General features: G+C 42.2%; 1 protein-coding gene across 1 annotated transcript; it reads right to left on the reverse strand.

Moving 5' to 3' along the window:
* Positions 1–8: 8 nt before the first annotated feature.
* Positions 9–12,640, reverse strand: prr7 (proline rich 7 (synaptic)). The gene is made up of 3 exons (XM_072662261.1): positions 12,406–12,640; positions 9,759–10,506; positions 9–7,314 (listed from the first exon to the last, which is right to left on the reverse strand). The coding sequence occupies exons 2-3, from the start codon at positions 10,057–10,059 to the stop codon at positions 6,857–6,859; spliced, it is 759 nt and encodes a 252-aa protein (XP_072518362.1). The 5' UTR covers positions 10,060–10,506; positions 12,406–12,640; the 3' UTR covers positions 9–6,856.
* Positions 12,641–25,866: the final 13,226 nt, after the last annotated feature.

The following is a 25,866-nucleotide window of genomic DNA, read 5'->3' on the forward strand; positions in this document are numbered from 1 at the left end:
CTCGTCCAAATTTTTTTATTATGGATATAGGCAGATTCCGCCGACATCAGTCAGCCCAGTCCATGTATAAACAAATGTACGTTTCTAAAAAAAAAAAAAAAAAAAAAAGGTTCCTTGCGTAAAGACATGGTAATCAGTACATAGCAGCTATGAATTAGCACAGAGTTCTGCAAGCTATGTAAACATTGCATGGCGTACATTCACAATTTGCCATTCACAGTTCATGTGAAAGGAAGAAACGGCCAGCCTGTCAACATACAGGCTGTTCATTTAAAGGAATAGTTTCATTAAATTTTTATGTTACACAGTTTTCCCTTTAACCCAAATGTAGTCAAGTCTTGTCTCCTAAGCATGGTGCTTTAGCTTTGCACTGGAGCTACGAGGCAATGGATGCCTGTTCCACCAATTAGAACTGTGCAAAAACTGCAGGCCTAAACCATCACACACTCATCTCAGACCTTGTCTAGTTCTTTGAGAATCTCAAACAGACTTGCTCATTGTGTTTCTGACACTGTATGTCACATTGTTACCAATAAAAACCGACAAAAAGGAAGTCTTGCAGATAAACCATCTTGAAGTCTGAATTATATGTCTGTATTTGTCCCTTTATTTTTCCTCCAGTGCAAAATCTAATGTGCAAACCTCATAAACCAGGGCTGCCCAGAAAAGTGGCCCCCGCCCAATGAGGAAACACAATATACATGTACAATACATCCCATAAAATGTCTAATCTTCCTTTTAAAGTCTCAATTTGTAACATACCTTTTTGATTGTGTATATTTGAAGTTCTCAGCTCTCAGCCCACCATAAACACGGCAAACACTTCGTACCTTGGCCATCCCTCAACTATATTCGGAGTTAAGTCAAACCATTTCATCCTTAACTGGACAGTCCTTATCTGTACCGCTTGTACTACAAGTCGTACAAACCGGTCCTCTGGGTCTCTAAGACTGTCCTCATTTCTACTTCGACTACAATCTCAGCACATAGGGACAGCTTCGAGCCTGCGTGCCTAGACTTCTAAAATGCACCAGGGATGACAGTCATAGATCCTCAATGAAACATTTTCTGACTGACAGAACAAAAGCGAGAGGAGTTCCCAGCAAAGTTTGCAATGAAAATGGGAAAGAAAAAGGATGGCAAAGTGATGAAGGTGGGACCTTCAGAGCAGGAGGCGTGAGGCGTTCTAATGTTCATTCATTTATTTACTTAGGATGGTGAACGTGAGAGGGCTGCGAGCTGGATGCATGGATGGGTGGATGGGTGGATGGGTGGACGTCTGCTGTTCACTTTTATTATTCTATGTAAACAGACTCAGTGGGCTCTGTTTTGGTTGCTTAGCAACAAGCTGGCAGAGAAACGACACTTTACACCTCTGCCTTTTGCCTCTCCCTCGCTCTGGAACGGGGAAGAAATTAAAACAGAAGAAAATACAGAGCAAACTATTTCAAAACGAGAGCAAAAATAGAAGCACGTCAAGCAAGCAGACTGCATTCAAAAAGAAAGAAAAAAAAACAGCGTGGGACAGGAATACTCAGTGTTGTAATTCCCACTCCACCTTCAGTCATTATAATGATTTGTTTGAATTGAGTTGGACGCCGGTGTTCGCACTGACTCAGATAGAGGTGCACTTAAGAGGCAATTCTTTTGATTGTCTTCGAGCAATTTAACTGTTTAAGCCTGTGAAAATATTTCTTCTGAGAGCAGCGTATACACTCCTTCTAGTCCTTTTAGCGACACTACTACACATGATCAGTGGATTGAAGTTACCTTGAAACATAGAGGGAGCCTCACACCATGGCCTTGCTTGTTATGGCCTTTTTCTGCCATGTCCTCAGCAATTGGCAAATTGACCAGTTTATGTTGCAACAAGTGGGCAGTGGTGGCTCAGTGGTTGTGGGTTCAATTCCCGGGTTCAGCAAGCTGCCACTGTTGGGCAGCCTTTGAGCAAGGCCCTTAACCCTCTCTGCTCCCCATGCACTGGAGTTGGCTGCCCACCGCTCTGGGTGTGTGTGTGTGTTCACTACCACAGATGGGTTAAATGTTGAGGACACATTTCGCTGTACATAGTACAGTGACAAATACGTGCACCTTTACCTTAACAAGGGCACTGGCACAATTTGGAGACACAAGTCAACCCACTAAGACACGGAATGGCTCACTTTTTACTTTCCACGTGAACACAGATTCGAAGTTATACAATAGTCCGTGCACACTGTTTCAAAGAGCTCATCCTCTTCAAATACATGCATGCGGCAAGACTAGACGGATACTAGATACCGGATAGCCTTTGTCTCCCACTGCTATCATAAGAGACTGCGTTCTAGCACTTTGGCCACAGAGGCAACGTTAAAACACCTAGTTGCCAGGAACCGCAAAGACATTTTTCCGAGCCTTTCTGAAAGCATTATATTAAATGCGCTCTGCTTAATTACCCCACTAAGTGCTGTTTGTAATTTAGATCAGGCCTCCATAACGTAGCTCACTCTAATCAAATGTCATTCGAAAGTGCCTATTGGACGCATCAAGCCAACATTCATGTGCTGAGATGTTAACAAAGACAGCCATTAGGAAGAGTGAGGTAGAGAGAGTCATATGAGGGCAGGGAGACATAATGGGCAAACGATGGCAATAAAAGATGCCTCTGACAAAATGAAATTGAGGTTTTCAACAATGCAGCAATCACTACACTGAAGAAATGTGGGCTGCAGTACCAAACCTTATTTTTTGCTACCGTGACTCAGACAGAGGAGCACCGTTTGAAAGGGAGACCAAACAGCCTCCGAACTACATCTGCCACTGCGCTAACTAACAGGGAGACTGTGCACGCTCTTAATAATGAAGTACAGGGCTGTGCAAAAGTCGTAGGTACCATTTGTTTGGGCAATGAGTGTGCTTATGCTTTCAAAAACACCACTGTAATGTATACCATTACCATAATTTAACAAGTAAAAAACAAATACTGGTGACGTAAAAGAGTCCTAGAGTTAGTTTCAAAAACACAGGTTTGGTTGTTGACTTCTTTGTGAGCTCCAGTTACTGCATGGAACAAAACTACTGCTAGTGACATCCCACGTAAATCAAATGAAGTAATGGTCACAATTTAGTAAGGCATGGGAACAACCTCCTAAGTCGTGGCCATGATATAAGTAAGGTGTGGGAACAAGATAATTAAATCATAGCCAAAACTTAGTAAGTCATGGGAACAATATCTCTTCTTACTAAGTTCTCATTCTCATGCCTTACTAAGCCATGGCCCTGACTTAATTATCTTGTTCCCACGCTTTATTATGCTGTAGTCATTACTTAATTATCTCATTCCTACACCTACTAATTATTTAGTTCCCACAAATTACAAGGCAATGTTCCCACAGGCCTACACCTTACTAAGCTGTGGCGATAAGTTATTTATCTTGTTCCCATGCTTTACTAAGTTGTGGCCATTACTTAATTACCTCATTCCCATGCCTTACTAAACCATGACCATGACTTAATTATCTTGTTCCCATGCCTTACTAAGCTATTTAAATATAATTGTCCCCCTATGCCTCGCCACTGTCGTAACAAAGCCTCAGTAAAGTCTTAGTAATGCTAACCTTAAAGGAGAAGCATGAAATGTTCTTAACTTTAATGGAAATCAATGGAGTAAAAATGCATTCCATGTAATTCTGTATCATTTCTAGTGGTCAATCCATCATGAAATGTTCACACAATGTAAAGGGCAGCAATTAGAGAATACCATAACAAAAAAGTTGTAAGATGTAAAATGTCAACAACATAGTAATATAGCATGAAAACCTCGGCCACCGCAAATGAATTTGGTCAGCAGAGTTCAGTCCGTATGCAGCTTATGTCATATGTCATTTTTCATAAAAGCATGCCACGTCTGAAAGGAAATGCCCATGGATTTGAATTCACATTATTTAAGAGAGGTTCACTAATGGACTTATCAGTCTGGAACGAAATAAAGGGAGATGAAAAACTGCACCATTATAAAAGTTTTCAAACAGGCAGAGAAGTCCGTCAAGACGGAGATACTGATATTCACTCAGAACTGAAAATATTAAAAATGAAAAATACGACTGTCTCCCCCTGTACCCGCATTGAGTAATGAATTAAAAGCTGTGGGAGACATTCCAAGCAAATGAAGACACCAGACGGTTATCAAATTGTAATTACCAGGCAGTTTCAGAACATCTTCTAGTACGGCAGGCAATTACTCTGGTGAAAGCTTTAACTTAAAAAAAAAAGGTCCAGATCCTTCCAGGGAGAAAAAAAAAACAAAAAAACTTGTGCAGAGTTCTGTATTTCATGACGTTAACCTTGACAAAGCAGCAAGGTGACATTTTTCACAGTTTATAAAGTACATTTTGTACAACTGAGCAGCATGATGTAGCTAGCCTGGGAGACAAGACAGTGCCAGTATACAGGCTTACCTGCAGCTTTACAGTCAGAAAGCATCGTACCTCATTACGGGCTCTAGCTCATTCAACACAACTGATTCAACTCATCAGCTAATTAGCAAAACCTGTATAAGTTGAATTTGGTGTGCTAGAACACTGGTTCTCAACTCCAGCTCCAGGGTCAGGAGTGTTCCCTGGCGCAGCTCTCATGACAACACACCAGCTCATCAGGTAATTATCAAGCTCTCCATAAGTGCCATTGGATGTGTTGGGGCAGGGGAAATTTGAATCTATGAAAGGCAATGGGACCCTGCGATGGACTGGCACGCTGTCTTGGGGGTATTCCTTCCTTGCATCCAATGATTCCGGGTAGGCTCCAGACCTACTGCGACCCTGATCAGGAAGAAGTGGATAAGATGAAGATGGATGGGTGGGTGGAGAGGTAGTGGCTCCCCAGGACTAGAGCTGACAAGACCTGTGCTTGAAGGAGAGAACTGGTCTCTGAAGGACCTTAGATTGATAACCATGAATTACAGTGTGATGGAGTGGACAGTCCTACACAGTAACCTGCATGGCTAACACCGCTAACAAACACAACACTAGATCATTAGCAACTCAATATCAATGTCAATGTCAATTCGCACAACCTGCCCAGATTGCATTCAGTCTTAATTAAGGCCACACAGACTCAGGGATGTGGTTTAAACGATAAAAATGAACAAACCTTCCCTGCATAGCTGAGCGCTGGGGGCGCCATTTGCGTCCAAATGCCTTTCTTAGGTATTTTACGTGCAACAGAAGGGAAGTCAAATTCTGTGGGGAAGACAAAGTTCGGAACAACACCAGTGGTGTACAATGGCTAGCCACAGTGTTCAGCTACACCAAGACAATTTGTTGATTTTTATCATCCACAATTCCCAATATGGTTGGTCATACTATACCAATATGGGAATTGTTGGGAATTGTTGGAAATTGTTGGTTGATTCCGATATATGATTCAGATGGAATTCACCTGAATCAGCATTACAGAGAAACTATGACACTTTTTAGAGGGTTATAAATTTAGTCTAATTAATCCAATGCAGATAACCTCTATGTCCAAATGTTTGTGGACACCCCTACCAATGAATGCATTCAGCTACTTTAAGTTGCACCCATTGCTGACAGGGATGTGCAAATTGGCACCATGCCTAATGCCAGGTGTGGGCTAGAGGGGTATAAAGCCACCCGGCATTGAGCTGTGGAGCAGTGGAAGAACTGTGTTCTCTGGAATAAAGAATTAAAGATTTGGGGGAAAAGGTAGGGTTGTAAAAATCCAACATCTCCTCACAGGAATGCTTCAGAAATCCAATAGCCAAAGGCCTTCTCTGGACAGCAGAGACAGTTACTCCAACAAAAGCTGGATAAACTCTTTTTTAATACCCTTGATTTTAGAAGAAAACAATAAATGAGAAGGTGTCCTAATATTTTTGTCCATACAGTGTATTTTAGAGACCGTTTCCAGCATCATCTAAACCTTCTGCTTCTGCTCAAAAGCAAGCTGAAAGTATCAGTGTCTGCTAGTTTTTAAAGCCATCATCTACATGATTCTGATATCATCATGCATCCCTTTCCTAAAAACTACACTGACAAGGCTGCACGATTGAGCACCCTGACGCCATTTGAACAGGGCGAGAGACGTTTTAGGCATGTATTTACAGAGAAGATTTGGATAACTGTCGCATTCTAGTGTTTGTTGGCAGTGTTGGGCCTTGCAGCACTATACTAAGACACATAATTTGGACTCAACAAATGTCTTGGCTGATTACCTGCATCTAGGGTTTGTGCAAAACTATGTAAATTTGATTGTTCTTTTGCCAAGCTATTGCTTTAAGCTGATTTCAGACTGTAGAGCGAAGGTATAAGCCACCATACTGGCAAAATCTGGCACCCAGGCTATGATATGGCTACAGTACCGACCATGGATATTCTGTTGTGACCCTGTGCCAGACCAAGTTTACAAAGACAGGGTTTCAAATGCCATTCATATTATATCAGTTTGAGGCTGACAAGAAGAAGAGAGAGGAAGAGAGGAGGCCGCGAGGGGCTAGGCGTTGGTGGGCTGCAGACAGCTCCCGGGAGCCATGGCAACAACACTCACATAATAGCTGCTGCTCTGCATCAGGCAGGGATGCCACAGAGCGCAGGAGAGAGAGAGAGAGAGGAGGAGCGAGAGAACAGGAGCGATACATCTGTTGTATAATCTTCTCATACGGACACAAGATTGAGGGGTAAAGTGGAATAGGACTTTGAGTCTTCCGCTAAGGTCTTTTTGTGTCTCGACTCCGAACCAAAAAAAAAAAAGCAAAAACATGATCAGATCAACAATCGGAGTCTCCTGAACAGCAGTACCGACTCACCATGATCAAAATCCCCTCATAAAGTGCTTTACAGTGGCCCAAACCTTCAGAGCTTCACACCGCCGTACTCCGTCCAAGAAGGGGGAAGGCTGTGGGCAGTCCATAGTTGTGATCCAAGCCCCTGAGGCTCCGCAGGCCCAGGTCCGTGTGAGTCCGGCCCTCGCGAGGCATGGTGGCGATGGCCGAGGCCTGGGGCTCTGCGGGCAGGTTGTTGTGGTTGAGGTCCATGGTGGACAGCAGGTGTCCCAGCGAGTCCCAGCGCCTGGCAGAGGAGGGCAGGCGGATGAGCGAGGAGTAACCACGTTCCGGGAACACTGTCACAGGTGGCGCCATCTTTCTGGTTTCTGACTCCTGGTGCTCCCTGGAGGAACGTGGCGCAGGTTTAGTGTAGGTTCCTCCTCTGGGATCTGCCAGAACTTCGCTGTAAGGAGGCGGAGGATCCTCCATCAACACCGCTTCCTCGTAGCAAGGGGGTTTCCCGCAGATGTCATTGTCAAGCGGGACAGCAGGAACTGGGATCAATGGGGAATTATGGTGAAACAGAAGACAGAACGTTTTAACTAAGCAGAACAGACAGGATAAAGGACACTGAAACAATGATCACAACAAAATACTTCAAAGTCAGGTCAATTATTTAGGCAATACTTACACAAGGATAAGGTGTCTGGGGAAACTCTCCTGTTGAGTTTACTCATGGAAATACAAACCCATAATTTAAGCAGCCACAATGATTTAAGTAACTGTATGCAGCGAGACTTTGACCTACCACGCAGCGGCAAATTTAACCTTCTGAATGGTGGAGAAAAATAGCCCATTACCATCCTGGGTCACTACAAGATGATGACATAAAAGGGTTTCCAACTAAATAAATGTCACGCAACTACAAACTCTATAAAAGGTGCCATGCCGACAAAGTCTATAGTGTCTATAATGACGCAATAAATGAGGTGTATATATAGGAAGGCACCAATTTCCTTGTTAGTTAAACATATTATAAACACGAGGAACAACATGCTGACGTAAATCTATTAAAGGATAAGATGTCCATATGTAAAAATGGGTTATCAGAACAAATTAGAAACCATAAATGAGGGCTCGGCTTTTTCTATGAAAGGCAGATTGTCTGGCGTAGTTTTATCTGCCCTGCAAGGTCACTGTTCGCTCCAACAAGATGAAAGCTAGATAAGATTTGCCCCTATGAAGGGAAGTGATAAATCACCTTATCGGGGGCAGAGATAAGAATATGGGCCAATGCTTGGCTGCGTCAGGCGTGAGCTTAATTGCTCAGGCAGTGTTTTTGTCTTTCCACTGTGCTTTTGCAAGGCTGATCGAAATGTACCCTTTGAGTCTAATGCTACCACTCTGTATACTGGCCCCCCTCCATCATCAGCACACTCAGTCTTATGTAGGAGTTGGGCAGGCATACAGGCATTGCTGTTGGCCGTTATACTCTTATTTGGAAACGCAAATGCTATTTTCTGGTTTTTTAATGTTCCTGACACCTGCTGAACACAACCTAGTCTTACATACAGAGCTGGTTCGATTCAAACGTGGTGAAGCCACTATTGCAGGGCTTCTACTTAATGCTCCACTGACAGGCATAGACCATCTGTCCTTGATAATCCTCGGATATTGAGTCTTGAATGAGTGTAGGCCACTGTAACGGAATGTACCTTCTCCTGAATCTCTCAAAGTTGTCATGGAAACGTAACCCTAAAGATACAAGGTGAAATCTGAATCATGTATCAATCCCAAGGCTGCACATGGCCTTTTCACGTGAAGCATAGTGAAATGAGTAGGGCTTCATCTGATAACACTGTTTTCAGCATTAGCAATGGCTCAGACCTTAACACTTAGCACAAGTGTGGCTTGGACAGCTGACGCATTGATGGCCGGCAGTACTGAAGCAGTACTCTCCCATAAACTGAACCCAAACTGGACTCAAAGACAACCCTTGTGACAGAGTGACAACAGCTGCGGCTTCATCTCAAGAGAAACCTGCCCCATTGTGGGAATCCTGGAGGACTATTTGGCCAGTCTCAGTATATAGAGTTTCATATATGGCTTAATGTTCTCGGCAGTTCTAATGAAACTATAGCCAATGTCTGATTACTTCTCTAATGTAGAATGTCTCCACTGGGCATTATTCACACATAGTTCTTTGTTAGCTTTCGCCGAAATCACAGCACGACTTCACAGTTCTGGACCTTGGAGATACTGTGAAAGCTTCATTTAACCATTGTGTTCTTCCTGATTTATACTCGCTGAAGAATTGACTTCTTATTCAGCCCCTGTCTTAATGTGTGGTCATCAGTCCTGTATGTCTGGCCCTCCTTTAAAGGGGACATTCTGTGCCTCAGGCCCGGGATCCTTCGTATCTGGCAGCCTGCCTGGCTGCAGGAGCACATGATTAGCCTAGCTCTCTCAGTGCTGCTGCTAGCTCACTGATGTACTCCTCTGCCCACTCTCTGCCCACACACCGTTCTCTGTTACCATGTCATACATGAAAGAATTTGGTTCAGGCTGCCAGCAACGTGTGAGGTGTGGACGTTTTCTCCTGTATGCCCCACATGAGCAAACAAGACTAGATAGATGTTCATGTTTGCTTAGCGCTCCTCAGGCTTAGCGCTCTTGTTGAGGCACAGGACTAAAAAGAAGGATGAGCGTTTTATGGTTTAGCCTACCATGTCTAGCTGGATGCCATAAATGTGGTGTTATGCAAGAGACATGTTCTCCTCATTTTGTCTCAAAGTAGTGTGCAGTGATTTGCTGGAGAGGATGCAGGTCTTCGCTTGCAAATGGAATCCTTCAACAAGTCTGGCCCTCTTGTCTCTCTAATCGGGTCAGGGCTTCTGCTGCCAACGCAGCCGAACCTTTCTGAACTTGCTTTGCATTGTGTTTCATCAGATCTGAGTGTTATACAATGTAACGCATAAGGTTCACAAATAAAGCCTACCTTGCGGAGCAGTCCAGTTCGCCTGGGGAATGGCGTGGGTGAGCGGCACTTGCGGAGACATCATTTGAAGAGGCGGACAAAACTGAGGGGTCTCTCTGGCAGGGTACCCTGCAGCCGCACACTCCAGGGGTTCCATCTCCAGGGCCCGCAGACACTGCTCCCGCAACCTCTGCTCACGCCGGCGCTTCAGTTTACGCTGCACAAAGCTGCAGAAGCAGCAAACCATTACAATGAGAGCCCAGACCAGCCAGAATCCAGCGAAGCACGCCAGGAAAGTGTAGGTGCCCTGAGACATCACCATGACTATGTCCTTGATAAAGCTCAGGCCCTCCACAATCCAGCTGAGAAGACAGACAAGTCGCGAATGCCTTTGTTTCTCTGCTGTAATCTTACACCATGTAAGAGCTCAGTCATTAAGTCTCCGAACGTCAGGCCTTAAAATCATATTTCACAGAACCGACTCTTTTTTTTTTTTCAGGCTGAAGTTCTTCTCAACGACATGACCGGTCCTGTGAAGTGCATTTCCTCAAACTGCAGGGTGTGTAGAGGTATCAAAGCACCTCCTGAGGGGCTGCGAGAGGTCCTCTCCGAGAAAGAAAGTTGGATTTCCACAGATGCACTTTTCTTGACAGCTGGTCCAACTAAGGGTATGCCAATTCTCGCAGAGCCGGGGTCTCCTCCTGCAGAACGAACCCTCGGTGGAGCGGATCAGGGCTCTTCAGATCTCCAGAGGACACCAGGCCACATGCTGCTCAACAAAGAGAAAGGACATGGATGGGGGGGCGATCATCATCACTTATGAACTTGTCATATTTTCAAAACACTGGCTGTAATATTCCAAACACAACGGGCCCTTTCATAATAGATCTCAGCTGTTCACACAGCACAGCCCTCACAATGACTTTAGGGGGTGAGTATCAATTTCACACATTGGAGAGTCAAAAGCACACGCTGCTCCGCTCACAAAAAAAAACTGAGTAGCATTTCGAAAATGGTGTCAACAGCATGAGCTCTCATTCAGTAATGTAATTTATGACTTGACCGCTGCAACATGATGGTGACTTTCAGCTCGCCGCCTCTTTGACTGTTAATGATACACGCCAATTCCTCTGCTTCCCTCCTACAAACCAATATGCCATTACTGCTTCCCATTAAACCCAGTTATGCAACCGCCTCTCTTCAGCACACGTTTGCTGTCTCTCTCTAATCAAGTCATGGCTTCTGCTGCCTGCGCAACATAATAATACTATCCTAGACTATTTCAGACTCCCCTCTCACTGACCTTGAGGAAACAGATTACATCAATGCTTTGCTTTGTTTATCGGTTTCTCGTCGGCATCTCTGACTCACCGCAGTGACTCCATTATCCATAAAAGCGCCTCAGAACATTTTCTGTCCAGCATCCAGCCGTCCACCTTCTAGAGAACACCGGTGCACCAGTTGTGCTTTTGGGAAGATCTCTAGACTTCAAGTGTCATTCTTTGGTTGAGTTTTGAGGAGGGTGTCCAGCTAGCCTTGGTGCTTGGTTGCTCATGCCAGAATGGAAAGAAAGCTGTCATCACTTTTCACTTCACTGTAGCAGAAACGATTTTGACTTTGATCTGACCTCTCGGTGCCCTATAAACTCACAGGGATATTAAATGATTCAGTTTGGTGTGGAATTCTGGGCTGATGAAGTTGGGGGCTTCCAGGGGCACTATTCAAAACAACCAGTGAACCTACACATGTCTTCTGAGCTATCCGTAGTAAATAAGGAGCTATACAATTTAATAAAGAATTGAAAAAACATTGTATATAAATTAATGTTTATCTCTGCTTGTTTAGAATTATTGCAAAACAGCGTCTTAAGCATTAGGCACCACATTTCCTAACCATTTGGTGTACTAGCTTTCTGTAGGGTTGGCTCTGGGAGACATTCAATGGTTTGGACGCCTAGATACATTTTAGAGTTTGTCCAGAACAGAGCATTTCACACTAAAACACTCTCAATATAATCTCTACATATTCATGTAATTATGTATCATTTTTTATATATAAAAAAAAAAATACCCAAACAACAACAACAACAACAACAACAGGGGGTTAAGCTAACTGTCAGTTCACATTCAGGACTCAGGGACTACAGGGAGATCCAGCTCTACAGCCTGCTGTTAGGAGTGCGTGACCTTAATGAGCGTGACCAATCAGAGGCGTCCACAGCTGTAAACTACAGCGCTCCCTCTCACGTGAGAATAATGTCAGGTACGCGGGAAGTCGTTGCTATGGAGAAGCACCTTCGTGCCGTTAAAGACCGTGTGTTCCTCTCAGAGGTGACACCTGCTTCCTGTCAGCTCGTCTCCTCGTCCTTTTCCTTTTCTGATAAACACTGATATTTAGTCTACCTGTCACGCGCGCGCACACACACAAACACACACACACACGCGCTCGCGCGCGTGCACCCCTTAACGAACCATCCAACCGTCAAACCTGTGGTGTTAACCGAGGGGCTCGCGGACACACACGTCTTACCTCAGGAGCTCAACTCGCTCGCGCTTCAGGTGATCACTAACAGTCTTAAACTCAACTCACACACCAGCGGAGACACGTCAACACACACACACACACACACACACACACACACACACACACACACAGAGAGACGTTTTACCTGGACGATGAAAGAGAAGACCCTCAGCGCGGCGCCCGCCGTTTGCATCCTTCACGCGCTCCGGTACCTGCGGTTCACGCGAGCAGCTCACAAAACACACCCACAGCACCGCTCAACCGACGACGTGCTATCACGAGTGCTGTGTCGTGCTCGCCTCTTTCAAAGTGAGCAAGACGACCCTCCCCACACACACACACACACACACACACACATTCTCTCTCTCTCTCTCTCTCTCTCTCACACACACACACACACACACACACACACACACACACAAAACGTACAGATACTCCTCCTTTTTTAACTGTTTCCAGAACCAAAATAGCGGCTCTGTCACGGCTGAGGCAGGTTCACCTCAGCCTTGTTTACGTGCTGCCCCTCCGTCGTGACTCTGTATCTGAGCTGTGGCTCACATCATCTGCTTCACACCTGTTGTGCTCGGCTTATTATTCAATAATTACGAGTTATTACTGGGTTACAGCTAATGATGAATCAATAACCGCTACAGGCATGAGCTATGAGAGTGAGGAGAGTCTCTACAGGCTACAGTGCTACAGAAAACAAGCACCTGCAACTTAACAGCAAGTCAGCTGACTGTTTTAATAAGTATAACTTGTACTTGATTGAAAAAAATTAAAAGAATAATAGAAGTGGAGGCCCATAACGGACATGTTTAGGTCCAGTTTTGTGCAGATTTGAACTCCAGCCCTAATCAGACCCGTCTTGATCCATTTATCTACTGCCTTTAGAAGTGCACGGTCAGCTGAATGAGGCTTGGATTGAAGGCAGTGGTGTAACTACTGTATCCTGAAGGCTGCTGTGAATATAAATATGAATATTTGAAAGTCACAAGCAAGTTGGTTGCTAATGGTATTTTACCCACTATTATCTAACATGAACCCCTCAACACTCCAGGGCTTATCCCCCACACACACACACACACACACACACACACTTAGGTGGACTATTCAATAACTACAGGGACTTCTGTACAAACTGGCAGGGCTATTCTTTGGGCATAGAGGCCATAAGTGTTGGCCAAATAAAAGGGTCTCACTGATCCCAGAGCACCCCTTTTTTTCGACATGCATTGGCAGTTTGGATCACTGTACTGTAGGGATTCCTTCATAACGCTGAATCATAATACAGTGATATTACAATGAGCAAAACACAGCCTTTATTACAGCTGACGCTTGTTGGAATAAGCCTTTGTAAATGTTTATAGAGATTTATGTCCGCTGTCACATTTAAAATAATTATTTATGTGATTTAGGAGAGGCCAAGACATGTTTGATATCTGTTGTGTACTGTGTTTAGTTTAAAATGAGAAATGCTAGGCTAAAACTGCTAACAAACACTGGACTTGGACTGTCACCAATCTCATCTCTGTAAATACACAGCAAGATGTTTATTTATTTGCTGCAGGAATCGAATTTATGATCTAATATATAGGCTTATTGTTTTGTTTTATTATCAGCTCTGTGGAGAAGTTTATTAGTGTTAGTGTTCATGGACTACAGTAAGTCATGTTCTGTGTCTGCATCAAACATATGAAGCTGAATGTGTTTTGAGTCTGCTGAGAGACCCTTCTGCTGAGAGACCCTTCTGGGTGTGTGTTTACACAGATGAGATTGGTGACAGTCTAAATCCAGTCTTTGTTAGCAGTGTTAGCCTTGCATCTTCTGTTCTATTGTCATGAGGTAAACCTCAGATACGAACTTTGTTCATTAAAAAATATATAATTGTATATTTTTGTATATTATTTGAACTCACAACAGGTTGTGAAGGATCCGCTTGAAAGCAGTTACCCTGGATGAGCTACATTGTGAATAAGAGAGGGATTAACAGATGTCAGGACTGTGAGTTGTGAGCTGATGGAGGTTAAAAGGTAAGGTGTCTTGATAAGAAATTAGATATTTTTTTCATCAATGGTCATCAGTATCTGCATAAGGTGCCCAATAAAGATTTAAGGGGTTAGTGAGGGCTCCCTTGTGCCATAAACTCCAGACTTAAAAGGTTGGAGGATGGTAGAAAGTCAGGAGGAGGGCTGGTGATCACTACTTTAGAGTTTAAAGATTAGTAAAGTAAGCTGGAGGCCAGTGGAGTTTCTATTGGGGATATTTGCTTGGTCTAACAAATCAACCAGTCAGGCCGTTGAATAATGCATGTTTAAGCAGGGAGATTGCTGCACTCGCTGTACTCGGAGGACCAAAGGCTTAAGAGTTGGGCACCCCTGTTTTACCATTGCATTTAAATATCTCTAATGTACAGTGTAATGGCAGCAGGTGAAACAGTAAGAGCTGTGTATAGGTGAGAACGGTAGTGCGATCACCTCATTTATGAGGGCTACTCCTCATATATAATTCAGAAATGCTTTTGAACATTGTGTTCCACTCAGAGTAATTTTAAGGTTAATGTACTCCTCAGACTACCTTCCATAGAAGGGTGATGGCCACAGCATCCTGTCTGCCACAATGATGCTATTGTGTGTTTGTGTGAGGAGAGACAGATGTGTCACAGAGGGAGGCATACTGTAGTAAGTAGATAGACTGTTTGCAGCAGTCTGCGTCTCAAAGGCCTTTATTTATTTCGAATACTTTTTCCTTTGCGATGTTTGGCAATTGGAATTTTAATGATTGTAATGTATCAGGCAACTTTAAACAATCAGTTGAAAACTGTAAAATTTTAAAAGTAGAATGAAGAACTGGGCTCAGTTTCCCAAATGCATCTATTAAGTGTTAGAATAATTTTAACTGGTAGAGTGAATGTTTTGTGTTATATTTGCTTGACCATTTAAAAATTTTTTTGTATTGAGATGCTTTCTGGTAACTCAGCCCAGAGTTGTAGATCTTTCTTCAGCTGTATGACATGAAGAATTAAGTTAATAGATACAATTAATACAAAATAATATACAGAAATACTTGTATTTTAAAAGGGGTGCTCAAATCTCATGGCATAAATAATTGGAAACTCAATTCTAGAATTACAGTATGCGATTTATAAATCAATAAACTCATGTGCTTCCCAAAATACTAAACATATTTAATAAAACATGTGAAAATAGCTTATAAAGTAAACATTGTAAAATATATTAGTGTATATCAAACTAATTATAAACATATGAATCCTTTTATTTCCAAAAAAAAAAAGAGAAAAACTGACTCAACTCATTGGATGTTCTGGTGTCATTTCATTAGGTTCAACCAAATGGCTTCTATTGCAGGTGTGCATGAGATCTACCACTGGAATTTGTGATAAATTCCAGGTACAGATTAGGTTCTCACAGGTGTCTATACATATCATATTCACAGATCAGCCATAACATTTAAATCACTGACCATTACAGTGGCACCTGCTGGGGGTGGGGTGGTGTGAACAGTTTTTAAGAAGGTGATGTGTTTAAGCAGGAAAAATGGGTAATCATAAAGATCTGAGCCACTTCGACAAGGGCCAAAATGTGAAGGCTAGACAACTGGGTCAGGCCATCTTCAAAACATGGGCTCCCAGGGCCTTTATGGTGTGATCTATGACCTTCAATGTGTCAGAGCTGTTTTGTCAGCAGGAGGGGGACCTACACAATATTATGCTTGGGTTAATTGGTTTAATGTACATGAGGCTTGGCATGGTATAACTATTCATTTTGAATGTGCAATTGATTACACGTATAACCAGTTCTATGTATTATCACATACGGATAAAGGATTTTATTTAGTAAATGATACGATTAGAGATTATACAATTATAAGAATTTAACAACTGCTCTCATAGTATTTTTTTTACTAACTATTACTGCATGTGGTAAACCCCAGTGTTGAAATTCAAGAATTTGACTGGGTGAATTACATAATAAATTATTATAAATATATCCAACAGTAACAGTAAAAACACACTGAGCGTGTTTAGCAATTTCTCCAACCCTGGGTTAATAACAATGGTAACATTGAATAATAAGGCAGGTGAACCTACACACAATCTTTACACTATTAGTTGGGTTTAGACGCACCTAACTTAATATATCGTTAATATAAGTGTTAAACATGTTAAATTGGAAAAGTTTTGCTGCTAACTTTGAACTGACAGATACTCACATGTACTCAGAATGCGTAACCACACTTTACACATATATGCAGGCATACATTTGTAGCAATTTATGTTAGCGTGTTATTTTATGAACAAAACGCAAGCGGTGTGAATCTTACATTTCTGTTTTTACAAAGTGCTTACTTTTAAATTTAAGACCATACAAATATTACAGTGTAATCAGGAAAGTCAAAAATCCATTTATCCACAAATAAAGATTTTTTTTTATTATTATTATTATTTTTAACTATTACACATACAGAGTTCATCTGAGTGCATGAATGCTCCATCCCTTAATCAAAACAGTTCTGAGGCAATTTGCTGTAGATCATAGAAACTGAGGTATGCCGAGAGCGTAGTAGCTGCCTGTTGCTCTCAGTTCTGCTCAAACACTGGTGGCATGATTACTACATAGTCTTGGGCCTGATTGCAGCTCCTGGCTTGATTTGATTAATCATGAGTCACTAAAAAAGAAAATGCCTAACAATAGCAGGCCCAGGGTCATGGTAACAATAACACGAATACAAAGATTGTTCCAGATGATGGGCTACATTTGCTACAAGCTGTGAAAGCTTAATGACCAGCTTATTGACAGAAGGATCTCAAAGCTAATTGCTTCATTTACTTTAGAGCAGTCTTTCGGTTCGCTGTGGTCCAGTTTGACTCAGCACAGCTTGAACGGGAATGGTTCAATTCTTCTTGAGGATCACGCCATTTCAGTTCGTTTTAGGCAGCTCTGGGCAAAACCGTCCCAGAAAATAATAAAAAAATATAAAAAATAAAAAAATAAATATCAGCCTCTCTCGTGCTTGCCACTGTTGACAAATATATGAGATGAGGAGGGTGACCATTATTTCCCAGCAGATTCCTAGAACATAGTCTCTTCACGTATAATCTAAGAATACTTCAATTTCACAGGTCCATTTAATTCGCCCTCAGTGTCTGATTTTTCACTGTTTTTTTTTTTTTTTTTGGAGATATCTATCTCTCTCTCTCTCTCTCTCTCTCTCTCTCTCTCTCTCTCTCTCTCTCCACACAAACACTCGCTGGATTTGTAAGAGGTGTTTCAGAGCCATCAACCTTGAGTTATTGTCAGAACAAGTCTTTTATGTTTGGAGTGGAGAATATGGGAACATTTTGTTCCTCTCTTTTGTTCCATTCCCACCTTATCAATCAAACGCAAATCATGCAAATACAAAACATCATTATCCTCAGAGGCTTTCCAAGTAATAGGCCAGTGATAGCCAGTAGGTCTGCCATTACATATCCTGTCCAAAGCTAAAAGTCAGGTCAACCTGACAGCCAACCTTCTGCAGAGATAGATAGATATATAAATAGATTTATTTATTTATTCAATACCACTTCTGACCCACAGGCATTGACTCCCACCATCACACAGTGCCCCCAGAGCGATTTGTACTGGAAAATCCAACAACATGTACAATTATAGTGCATAACAATAGCACATTTTGGATGTTAAATTTACATGTAAAGCATTTAGCTTTGCACTCTTATCCAGAGCGACTTTCAAAAGTATGTTACTGTTTACTCAGGAAATATCCTTAGCTAGTTTGTATAAGCTCAAATCCAAAAGTAATGGAAATACTTCAGCTAGTACATTTAATGTGCTAACTAACTATGCTAGCCTACATGACAATATAAGGTCATATTTTAGTGAGGCAGCAGTAAAGTTTTCCTAAAATAGAGATTGTGATTGACTCTGTCCCTGTTAATGTGTACAGGGTAGTGTTAGTGCAGTGCAATGCCCCTCTCATAATTCAACTATATTCAACTTGCTATAGTTGAATTATGAGAGTTCAGTACATGGACCTGACATACTGTGAATCTCAAACACTGTTCTTAGCTCCTTTAAAAGAAAGTCCTACAAACCAAAATAGAGCTGTAAAAGTGACCAATTGCAAAACCCCAAAACTGTTTTGTAACAGCCTTGACTCGTAATATTTATGCCCCCAAAATCTGCAGAAGGGGAGCTCAAACTTGTGTGATGTACTGTGAAAGCAGGGGAAGCAAACAGGAATCCGCACAAGGCCAAAAGCTAAGGCTAGCCAACCGGCTTTTACTATTTTTTTCTCTTCAAAGTCTGCTCTATCCACTAGAGAGGACACAAACACTGTTTGTTAAGAGGCAGAAATGATAATTAAAGTACAAAACTGTTTTAGTGGCAGAAATCCACCAATAAAAGAAGGCAAAAATCGTTTCTTTTTTTTTTATTTAATCAGTTATTCTTTTTTAGGGAAAAAAACAGGGTTGTAAATAGAGGTTAAAACAACATCTGAGCATGTTTCACCTCAACCAAAGAACAAATGAAAATACTTAAAAATATACTAAGTTCTATACCAAATTCAAGGGTTCTTTAAGTTCTTTACTTGATGTGGAGGTTCATTAAGTAGTAGGATACCATGTTCTGGCAGGTTTAGCTCCAGTTACAATCACACCTTAAAATCATTCTTTTTATTTAATTGTTTTATAATGCTCAGCCTGACATTCTCCCATAGTCCAGACTCGGCTGTGACATTTGGACCTGCAGGAGGCTGTATCCTGTATTGTTATCTAATTTTCTTGTTTCATTTGTAACACTAAGGTTCACTTACGGTGTTTATGATTGGCTGCGCTGTCTAGTGACTAATTCAGATTACAGTCCAGGCTAAAACAATAGGATCTTTAGTGTGTCTGAGTGGAGCTTAACCGCTGTGGGCTGAATAGATGGATCTTTCATTTGTCATCGAAAAGCAATGAATAGAGAACGGGCTGTTTTGCAGTTGATCTCCCAAATATGGACTGTACGGGTTGGACAGTGAATGGTATGTTTTTAAACAATGTTTTCTTGCCGTAAACTCATTAAGCACAGTGGCTGCTTTAAAATGTGCCATGTGTAAGTATGTTCACTTCTACTGAAGTAGACTCTCATAAACCTCTTGAACCTTAGGCTTACTGTTGTGTTATTAACCCTCAAAGACTTATCATTCAGTAAATGCTATAAAGTTTCAGCAACTACTGTTAAGTTAACATGTGGAAATGAGAGTGAGAACCGTAGCGTTGACTCACATACGAGTCCTAAGGTTTAAAAGAGGTTAGGTTACAGTATTTCGCTTGCGTGACGTTTCTTTAGTACTCTTTCCACCGCTGATGAAAGTATAAGATATTTTCTGCATTGTCCCTGAAGAATAGGCGTCTGTGACCCAGTCTGAGCAAAGATTGTGACTCAAGCAAATGTGACACAGTGATCCAAGAGAAGGCAAAAGGCCACTCTGCCTGTGACTGGCTGGCTGCCAATGGCCTAGAGCAGCATACCCATGCCCCTCTTTCCACATTCCCCCAATAGATGTACCAAACTATAGCGTCACACTGCTTTGCTGGTGTGACACTACATGTCCTCACAATAATGATTCAGATAGATTCAGTAGGAATCATAAGAAAACGATTCAGTTCATCATAATAAAATTACAGTGAATAGATAAATGTGTGTCACGCCCCCAAAAAAAACACATACTTTGTCATTGTGTCACATTTGCTTAAGTCAAGCTCTTCTCTCAGACTGGGTCACGGATGCCTATTCCTTTGGAACCATACAGGAAATTAATGCTTTCTCTACATTTTCACAACGTTGTCACATCCTCATCATAAGACGGCCTTCTGACAACTTTCCAAATTCTAATCTGGTTTCATTATCCATTTTCTGACAACAGCACACATCAGTTATTTTAGAAAGGCATGTTAACGTTGTGACAGCATTGTGGGCACCAAAACAATTGGTTGTCACAGCTTTATTATATTGGAACAGGAAGGGGCCATCCCCAAACTCTTCCCACAAAGTTGGGAGCATGAAATTGACCAAAATCTCAAAAACTAAGGGGCCAAACCCAACTCCTGAAAAACAACCCCACACCATAACCCCCCCTCCACCAAACTTTACACTTTTCACAATGCAGTCAGACAAATACCATTCTCCTGACAACCGCCAAACCCAGAAGTGTGATTTGTCACTCCAGAGGACACGTCTTTACTGCTCGAGTTCAGTGGCGGCGTGCTTTACATTACTGCATCCGACACTTTGCATTGTTGCAATTCACTTGATGATGCAAGGCTTGGATGCAGCTGCTCTGCCATGGGAACCCATTCCATGAAGCTCTCTAAACACTGTTCTTGAGCTGATCTGAAAACCACATGAAGTTTGGAGATGATTGATTCACTTCCTCCTTGTTATAATACCACTGACAGTTGACTGTGGAATATTTAGTAGTGAGGAAATTTCACGACTGGACTTGTTGCACAGGTGGCATCCTATCCTGAGCTCCTGAGAACGACCCATTCTTTCACAAATCTTTGTAGAAGCAGTCTGCATGGTACACATTTATTATACACCTGTGGCCATGAAATTGATTGGAACACCAAAATTCAGTGATTTAGATAGGTGAGTGAATACTTTTGGCAATATAGTGTATTCTGATATGAGTGTGTATATTATATTATTTGACTAGAATCCATTTCATTCTTTAAGATTTAGAAAGAGTTATCGTGGCGGAGCTGCATGATAAATAAAAGTGAGATAAACAGATGTCAGGGCTTTCTGTATAACAATAATGGACCCAAACTAGTGAGGTTTATCATTAACAAATCATTAACAAATGACTCTTTAGTCATGGGTGTAAAATTGCACCAGTAAGGGCCTCAACAAAAAGAAATCAGGGGTCCCCAGTGCCATGGGTCCCAGCACTATTGCTCCCTCCTGGCGTGGATCTAGCAGGGCCGTTTTTGCTACGCATCCGCTCACAATGACGGCTGCCATGCCAGACAATTAGCACATTACACAAGTTCTCCGACCTTGTAACGCAGATACAATCGGTGCCCCAGCGTCACACACTCGAGACAGTAAGAGCTATTGTCTGCTGGCGAGTAAATGCCAAACTCATATCCCCCCAGAGGACGCTGAGAGTGTGCGATAAATACAAGAACTTTGTATCACTCTTGAGTGCAGAATGCGTCACAGGCTCAGTGTGCGCTGTCGTCCACCATCCCTGAGCTGCTCTATTTTCAGAGAAGCGAATGTTTGGACATGCCAGCTCAACCTTGTCTACATTTCAACAAAACGGTCCCTGTGACTCAAAAGACGAAAGCCTGTAATTGAGCTGCCGTTATTTGAAATCTGTTCATCACAGCTGGCACGTAATTCAGCTGTTAAAATCACATTGCTCATCAGTCACTTCCTTAGTGGCTCTGCTGTATGTATTAATAACCTGTCAGCTCCATATCCTGAATCGCTTGAGGACAAAAGTAGTAATTTGGCTCTTATGTGTCTTGAATGGAGCGCTGCGATGCAGCATATATGTTTTCCTCGCTGCCACCAACATGAAGGCAGAACTAAAAGTCAGAGGAGAGTGCCACCACAGACCAGTTGTGGAAAGCACAACCGGTAACTACAGCCACCTGCTGAAAATACTAGTGACTGCAGCTGAATAGCGTAAGCAGTAGTGACTACAGCTAAACAGTGAACATACTAGTGATTACAGCTGACAAGGGAAAGCACTAATAACTACAGCTGACTAGTGAAACTACTGGTGACTACAGTTGACTAGTGAAAGCACTACCAACTATAGCTGACTAGTGAGTAGTGATTACAGCTGCCTAGTGAAACTACTAGTGATTACAGCTGACTAGTGAAACCACTAGTAACTACAGATGACTAGTGAAACTACTAGTGACTATAGCTGACTAGTGAAGCTACTAGTAACTATAGCTGACGAGTGAAACTACTACTGGCTATAGCTGACTAGTGAAACTACTAGTGATTACAACTGACTAGTGAAACTACTAGTAACTATAGCTGACTAGTGAAACCACTAGTGACTACAGCTGACTAGTGAAACCACTAGTGACTATAGCTGACTAGTGAAACCACTAGTGACTATAGCTGACTAGTGAAGCTACATGTGACTATAGCTGACTAGTGAAGCTACATGTGACTATAGCTGACTAGTGAAACTACTGCTAACTACAGCTGACTGGTGAAACTACTAGTAACTACAGCTGACTAGTGAAAGCAATAACTACAGCTGACTAGTGAAACTACTTGTGATTACAGCTGACTACACAAGTTACTGCTACGTAATGTAAAATATGTAATCATTGCAACCAAATGAGTAATTTTTTTAGTAATTAGCTGTACTCACTAGTCACTAATAAGGATGTAATACAGATCCTCTTATACAAATATAGGACTTTAAATTGCAGATTACAACTATCCTGCACTTCATTCCAACTCAACTCATATACAAGCGAAGTTCACCCTTCTCCTCTCCGAACTGAGATGATTAGCATGAATCCAATCAAGACTTTAATAGCTTCAGAGAAAAGCGAGCAAGGAGAGCGATTTCTATCTCTGTCACCTTGCGCTAAACAAAATGCAAGCAGCATCTCCAATGTCCTTGGTGAGCTAAATAGTTTTCTCCTTTCCTGGTATCTCTCAGTCCCTCAACAAACAATGCTCTTTCTCTCAGGGCCGCTGCGAGCTCTCGAGACAGACGCAGTATGCGACGGGCGCGCTCTCGCTCCCCTCTCTCCATGTTAAAAAACCCAAGAAGAGTCTATTTGTGGCTTTATTTATTTCTTTTTAAGCCCTCTTAAAGAGCGTTGCCGGGCAACAGAGGGGAGGACTGGAGTGGAGAGCGAGGTGTGAGAGAGCGAGACAGAAGGGACGGTCTGTGGCTGATGGACACAGCCTTGCTGGCGTCAGGGAGGGCAAGGGAAAACGCAAGTCATAATTCGGACAGCTGTGGAAGGAGGCCCCATCGGCCTCCCAGGACTCTGAACACTAGGCTAGGCACACGCAACCACCACAACAAACATCACACACTCTGGCATGTTTAGTTTTGGAAGGACACTACAAGAATAATGTAGCTAGCCAACAAATAGAAATTTATGTACTTCATCCTGCATCCTCAACTGTCAAGAAGGCTGACTTTACACAGTTTGCGGCATTTGCAGAGAGTTAGCACCATGCTAATTAATGCACACAGGCTTCCACTCTTAGCTTGCGTACACTAATATTTGCCCTGTAGCTGCAGAACAAGGCTTCACGCTATATTTGGGGTAAGTTACTGTTACTGCTGGCCAAAAGATTCCCTTAATCCATACCTCCATGTGACCGTGAGAATATGTTGCATGTTCAGAGCTGCATTTTCATGATTTTAGGCCTTTTTAAAAATGTATCAACATGCTAGTCAGACTGACTCACCCCTAGAGGTACTGACTCACTGCTCTTCTCAATGTTTCCATCAATGTACAGCTTACACCATGCAACCATGTGTGTGTAAAGCAATGTCTCCTGCACAGAAAGTGCATTAGAACAGCACAGAGTAATTTTTTTTTTCACTTCACAGGAAATGATGTGGAAAGGTCCAGTCCCTGCTTTGATGAGAGTCACTCTTAGAGGAATGTTTAAAATGCACTGAATCTCTAAATATGTCCATAAAAGGAGTGAAAAGTAGGTCTCGCCACAATTTGAGGAATATTTGGCCGGAGCTCTGCTTGCAAATACTTCTGAGAAATCTTCCCAAAAGAAGGAGGAAACTAGAGAGGAATGCTGGACTAACCAAACAAAAATCTGTTTAAAAAATACTCATAAACACACAAAAATGAAAGGAGCAAATGACCGGAAAAAGGGAAGTTTGTTTGTATGCATAAAGGGCCACACACACACACTGTACAGTCTTCACCAGTATGTATGAAGGACAGGTCACATAACTGCAGAAGCTGAGGGGAGGGAGTGCTGACATCAGAAAGCACATTTACACATCTAAGATGATCACCTTCGCCATCATCGTCATCAACACAGTATCCATCTTTTTGTGCTCCCTGAGCAGGGTTTCATTAGGCGTTTTCCAGTTTCATAACATAACAACCAACCAATCGTCTCCTTTTTTATTCAACTGGACAAACAATGCATGGGAAAGGCGAGCCGTGGTGCTTGACAACTGCATGAAAAAAAGATACTGGAATTGCATCATCAGCTGGATACTGTGGGTCACCAAGGCCAATACAGTTCGGTGTATTGCAGGATACAGAGCGAGCTATACATAATAGAGATATGCGTCATAATTCAGTTAGCCTCTGTAAATTGTGGGTATTATTTAATCAGTATGTCCCTGGCGAAAGCACCTGTATGCTCCATGTGTGTCTATGCAGAATTGTTTGGGGGGAAAAAGGGGGTTTTCAAACCAATAGTTGGTCTGTTCTGGTCAGTTGACGAGTTTGTAAACTTGGAGCGTTTTCCCCTTTGGTCGGGTTTGGTTTTTCACACGGGAAAAAAAGACAGTAAACTGGTATCAGTATATTGGTCAGACCTGTAGGGGGTGGAGCAAGAAAGTAAATACAGGAAGAAGCTCCTGCGTTCTGGACTAGTGCAGATTTCTGTGCAGTTTAACATGGAGCAACAGCAGTATAGCTGTAGTAATTATGTGGGCAAAATAAAGATGCTACAAAAGGTTCTTTGAGCGATGCCATAGAAGAACCACTTTTGGTTCGATAAAGAACAATTTTTCTATTAGAGATGCGACCATTAAATTGATACAGAACCTTTACATCAAGAGAAGGTTTTGGGAGTCTTTTCAAAGTTCTTCACACTCACACATTTCTGTGACAAACATGGTTCTTCATGGAACCAAAAGTGGTTCTTCTATGGTTATCAGTCAAAGAACTATTTGTAGCACCTTCTTTTTAAGAGTTTTTTTAAGAGCTCAAACCTGCGGCATACACCTGATACTTGGGTCGGATCGAGGTCAAATGAGAGTTCTTTTGGGACTGGACCGAGACCACCTCTTCACAAGAGTCTCCGTGTGGCTGTTTTGTGTATTCACACCAGCCCAAACTAATCTCACCAAGTATACTAAAAAGTGCAGGTGTGAAAATTGCTCATTTAAAAGCAGGCAGCGGGTTACGTTTATGAACTAGCCAAGGTCAGTTTTACAGGATGCTGATCTAATGGAATTTGACATTTCAAATGAATAGCATGTCCATTTCAAACTAGCTGTTTCAAAAAGCTGTAAAACTACAGCATTTGCAGAGTGTGATTCAGGCATAACGATTCAGTTTTTGTTGAATTGAATACGATTTTGCAGATACTCTTCAGAGCATCCCTTATTTACAGTCTTTTATTGAAACAGCGGTCAATGATCAATAGAATTTGGTGAAGTCACACTCAGAGAACATGTGGGGGAAAAACAAGCCCACCATAGTTGCAAATATAGCAGTTAAGTTCAGTTAATCTAGACAGCTACCAAACTTGGATATACCAGTCTAGTAAATGCCTGCAAACAGTGTAAAAAACACAGCTAAGACCATTCACTCAACTCTTGGATGTAAGGC

Source organism: Salminus brasiliensis, chromosome 18 (genome assembly GCF_030463535.1).
Source record: "Salminus brasiliensis chromosome 18, fSalBra1.hap2, whole genome shotgun sequence".
Taxonomy (NCBI): Eukaryota; Metazoa; Chordata; class Actinopteri; order Characiformes; family Bryconidae; genus Salminus; species Salminus brasiliensis.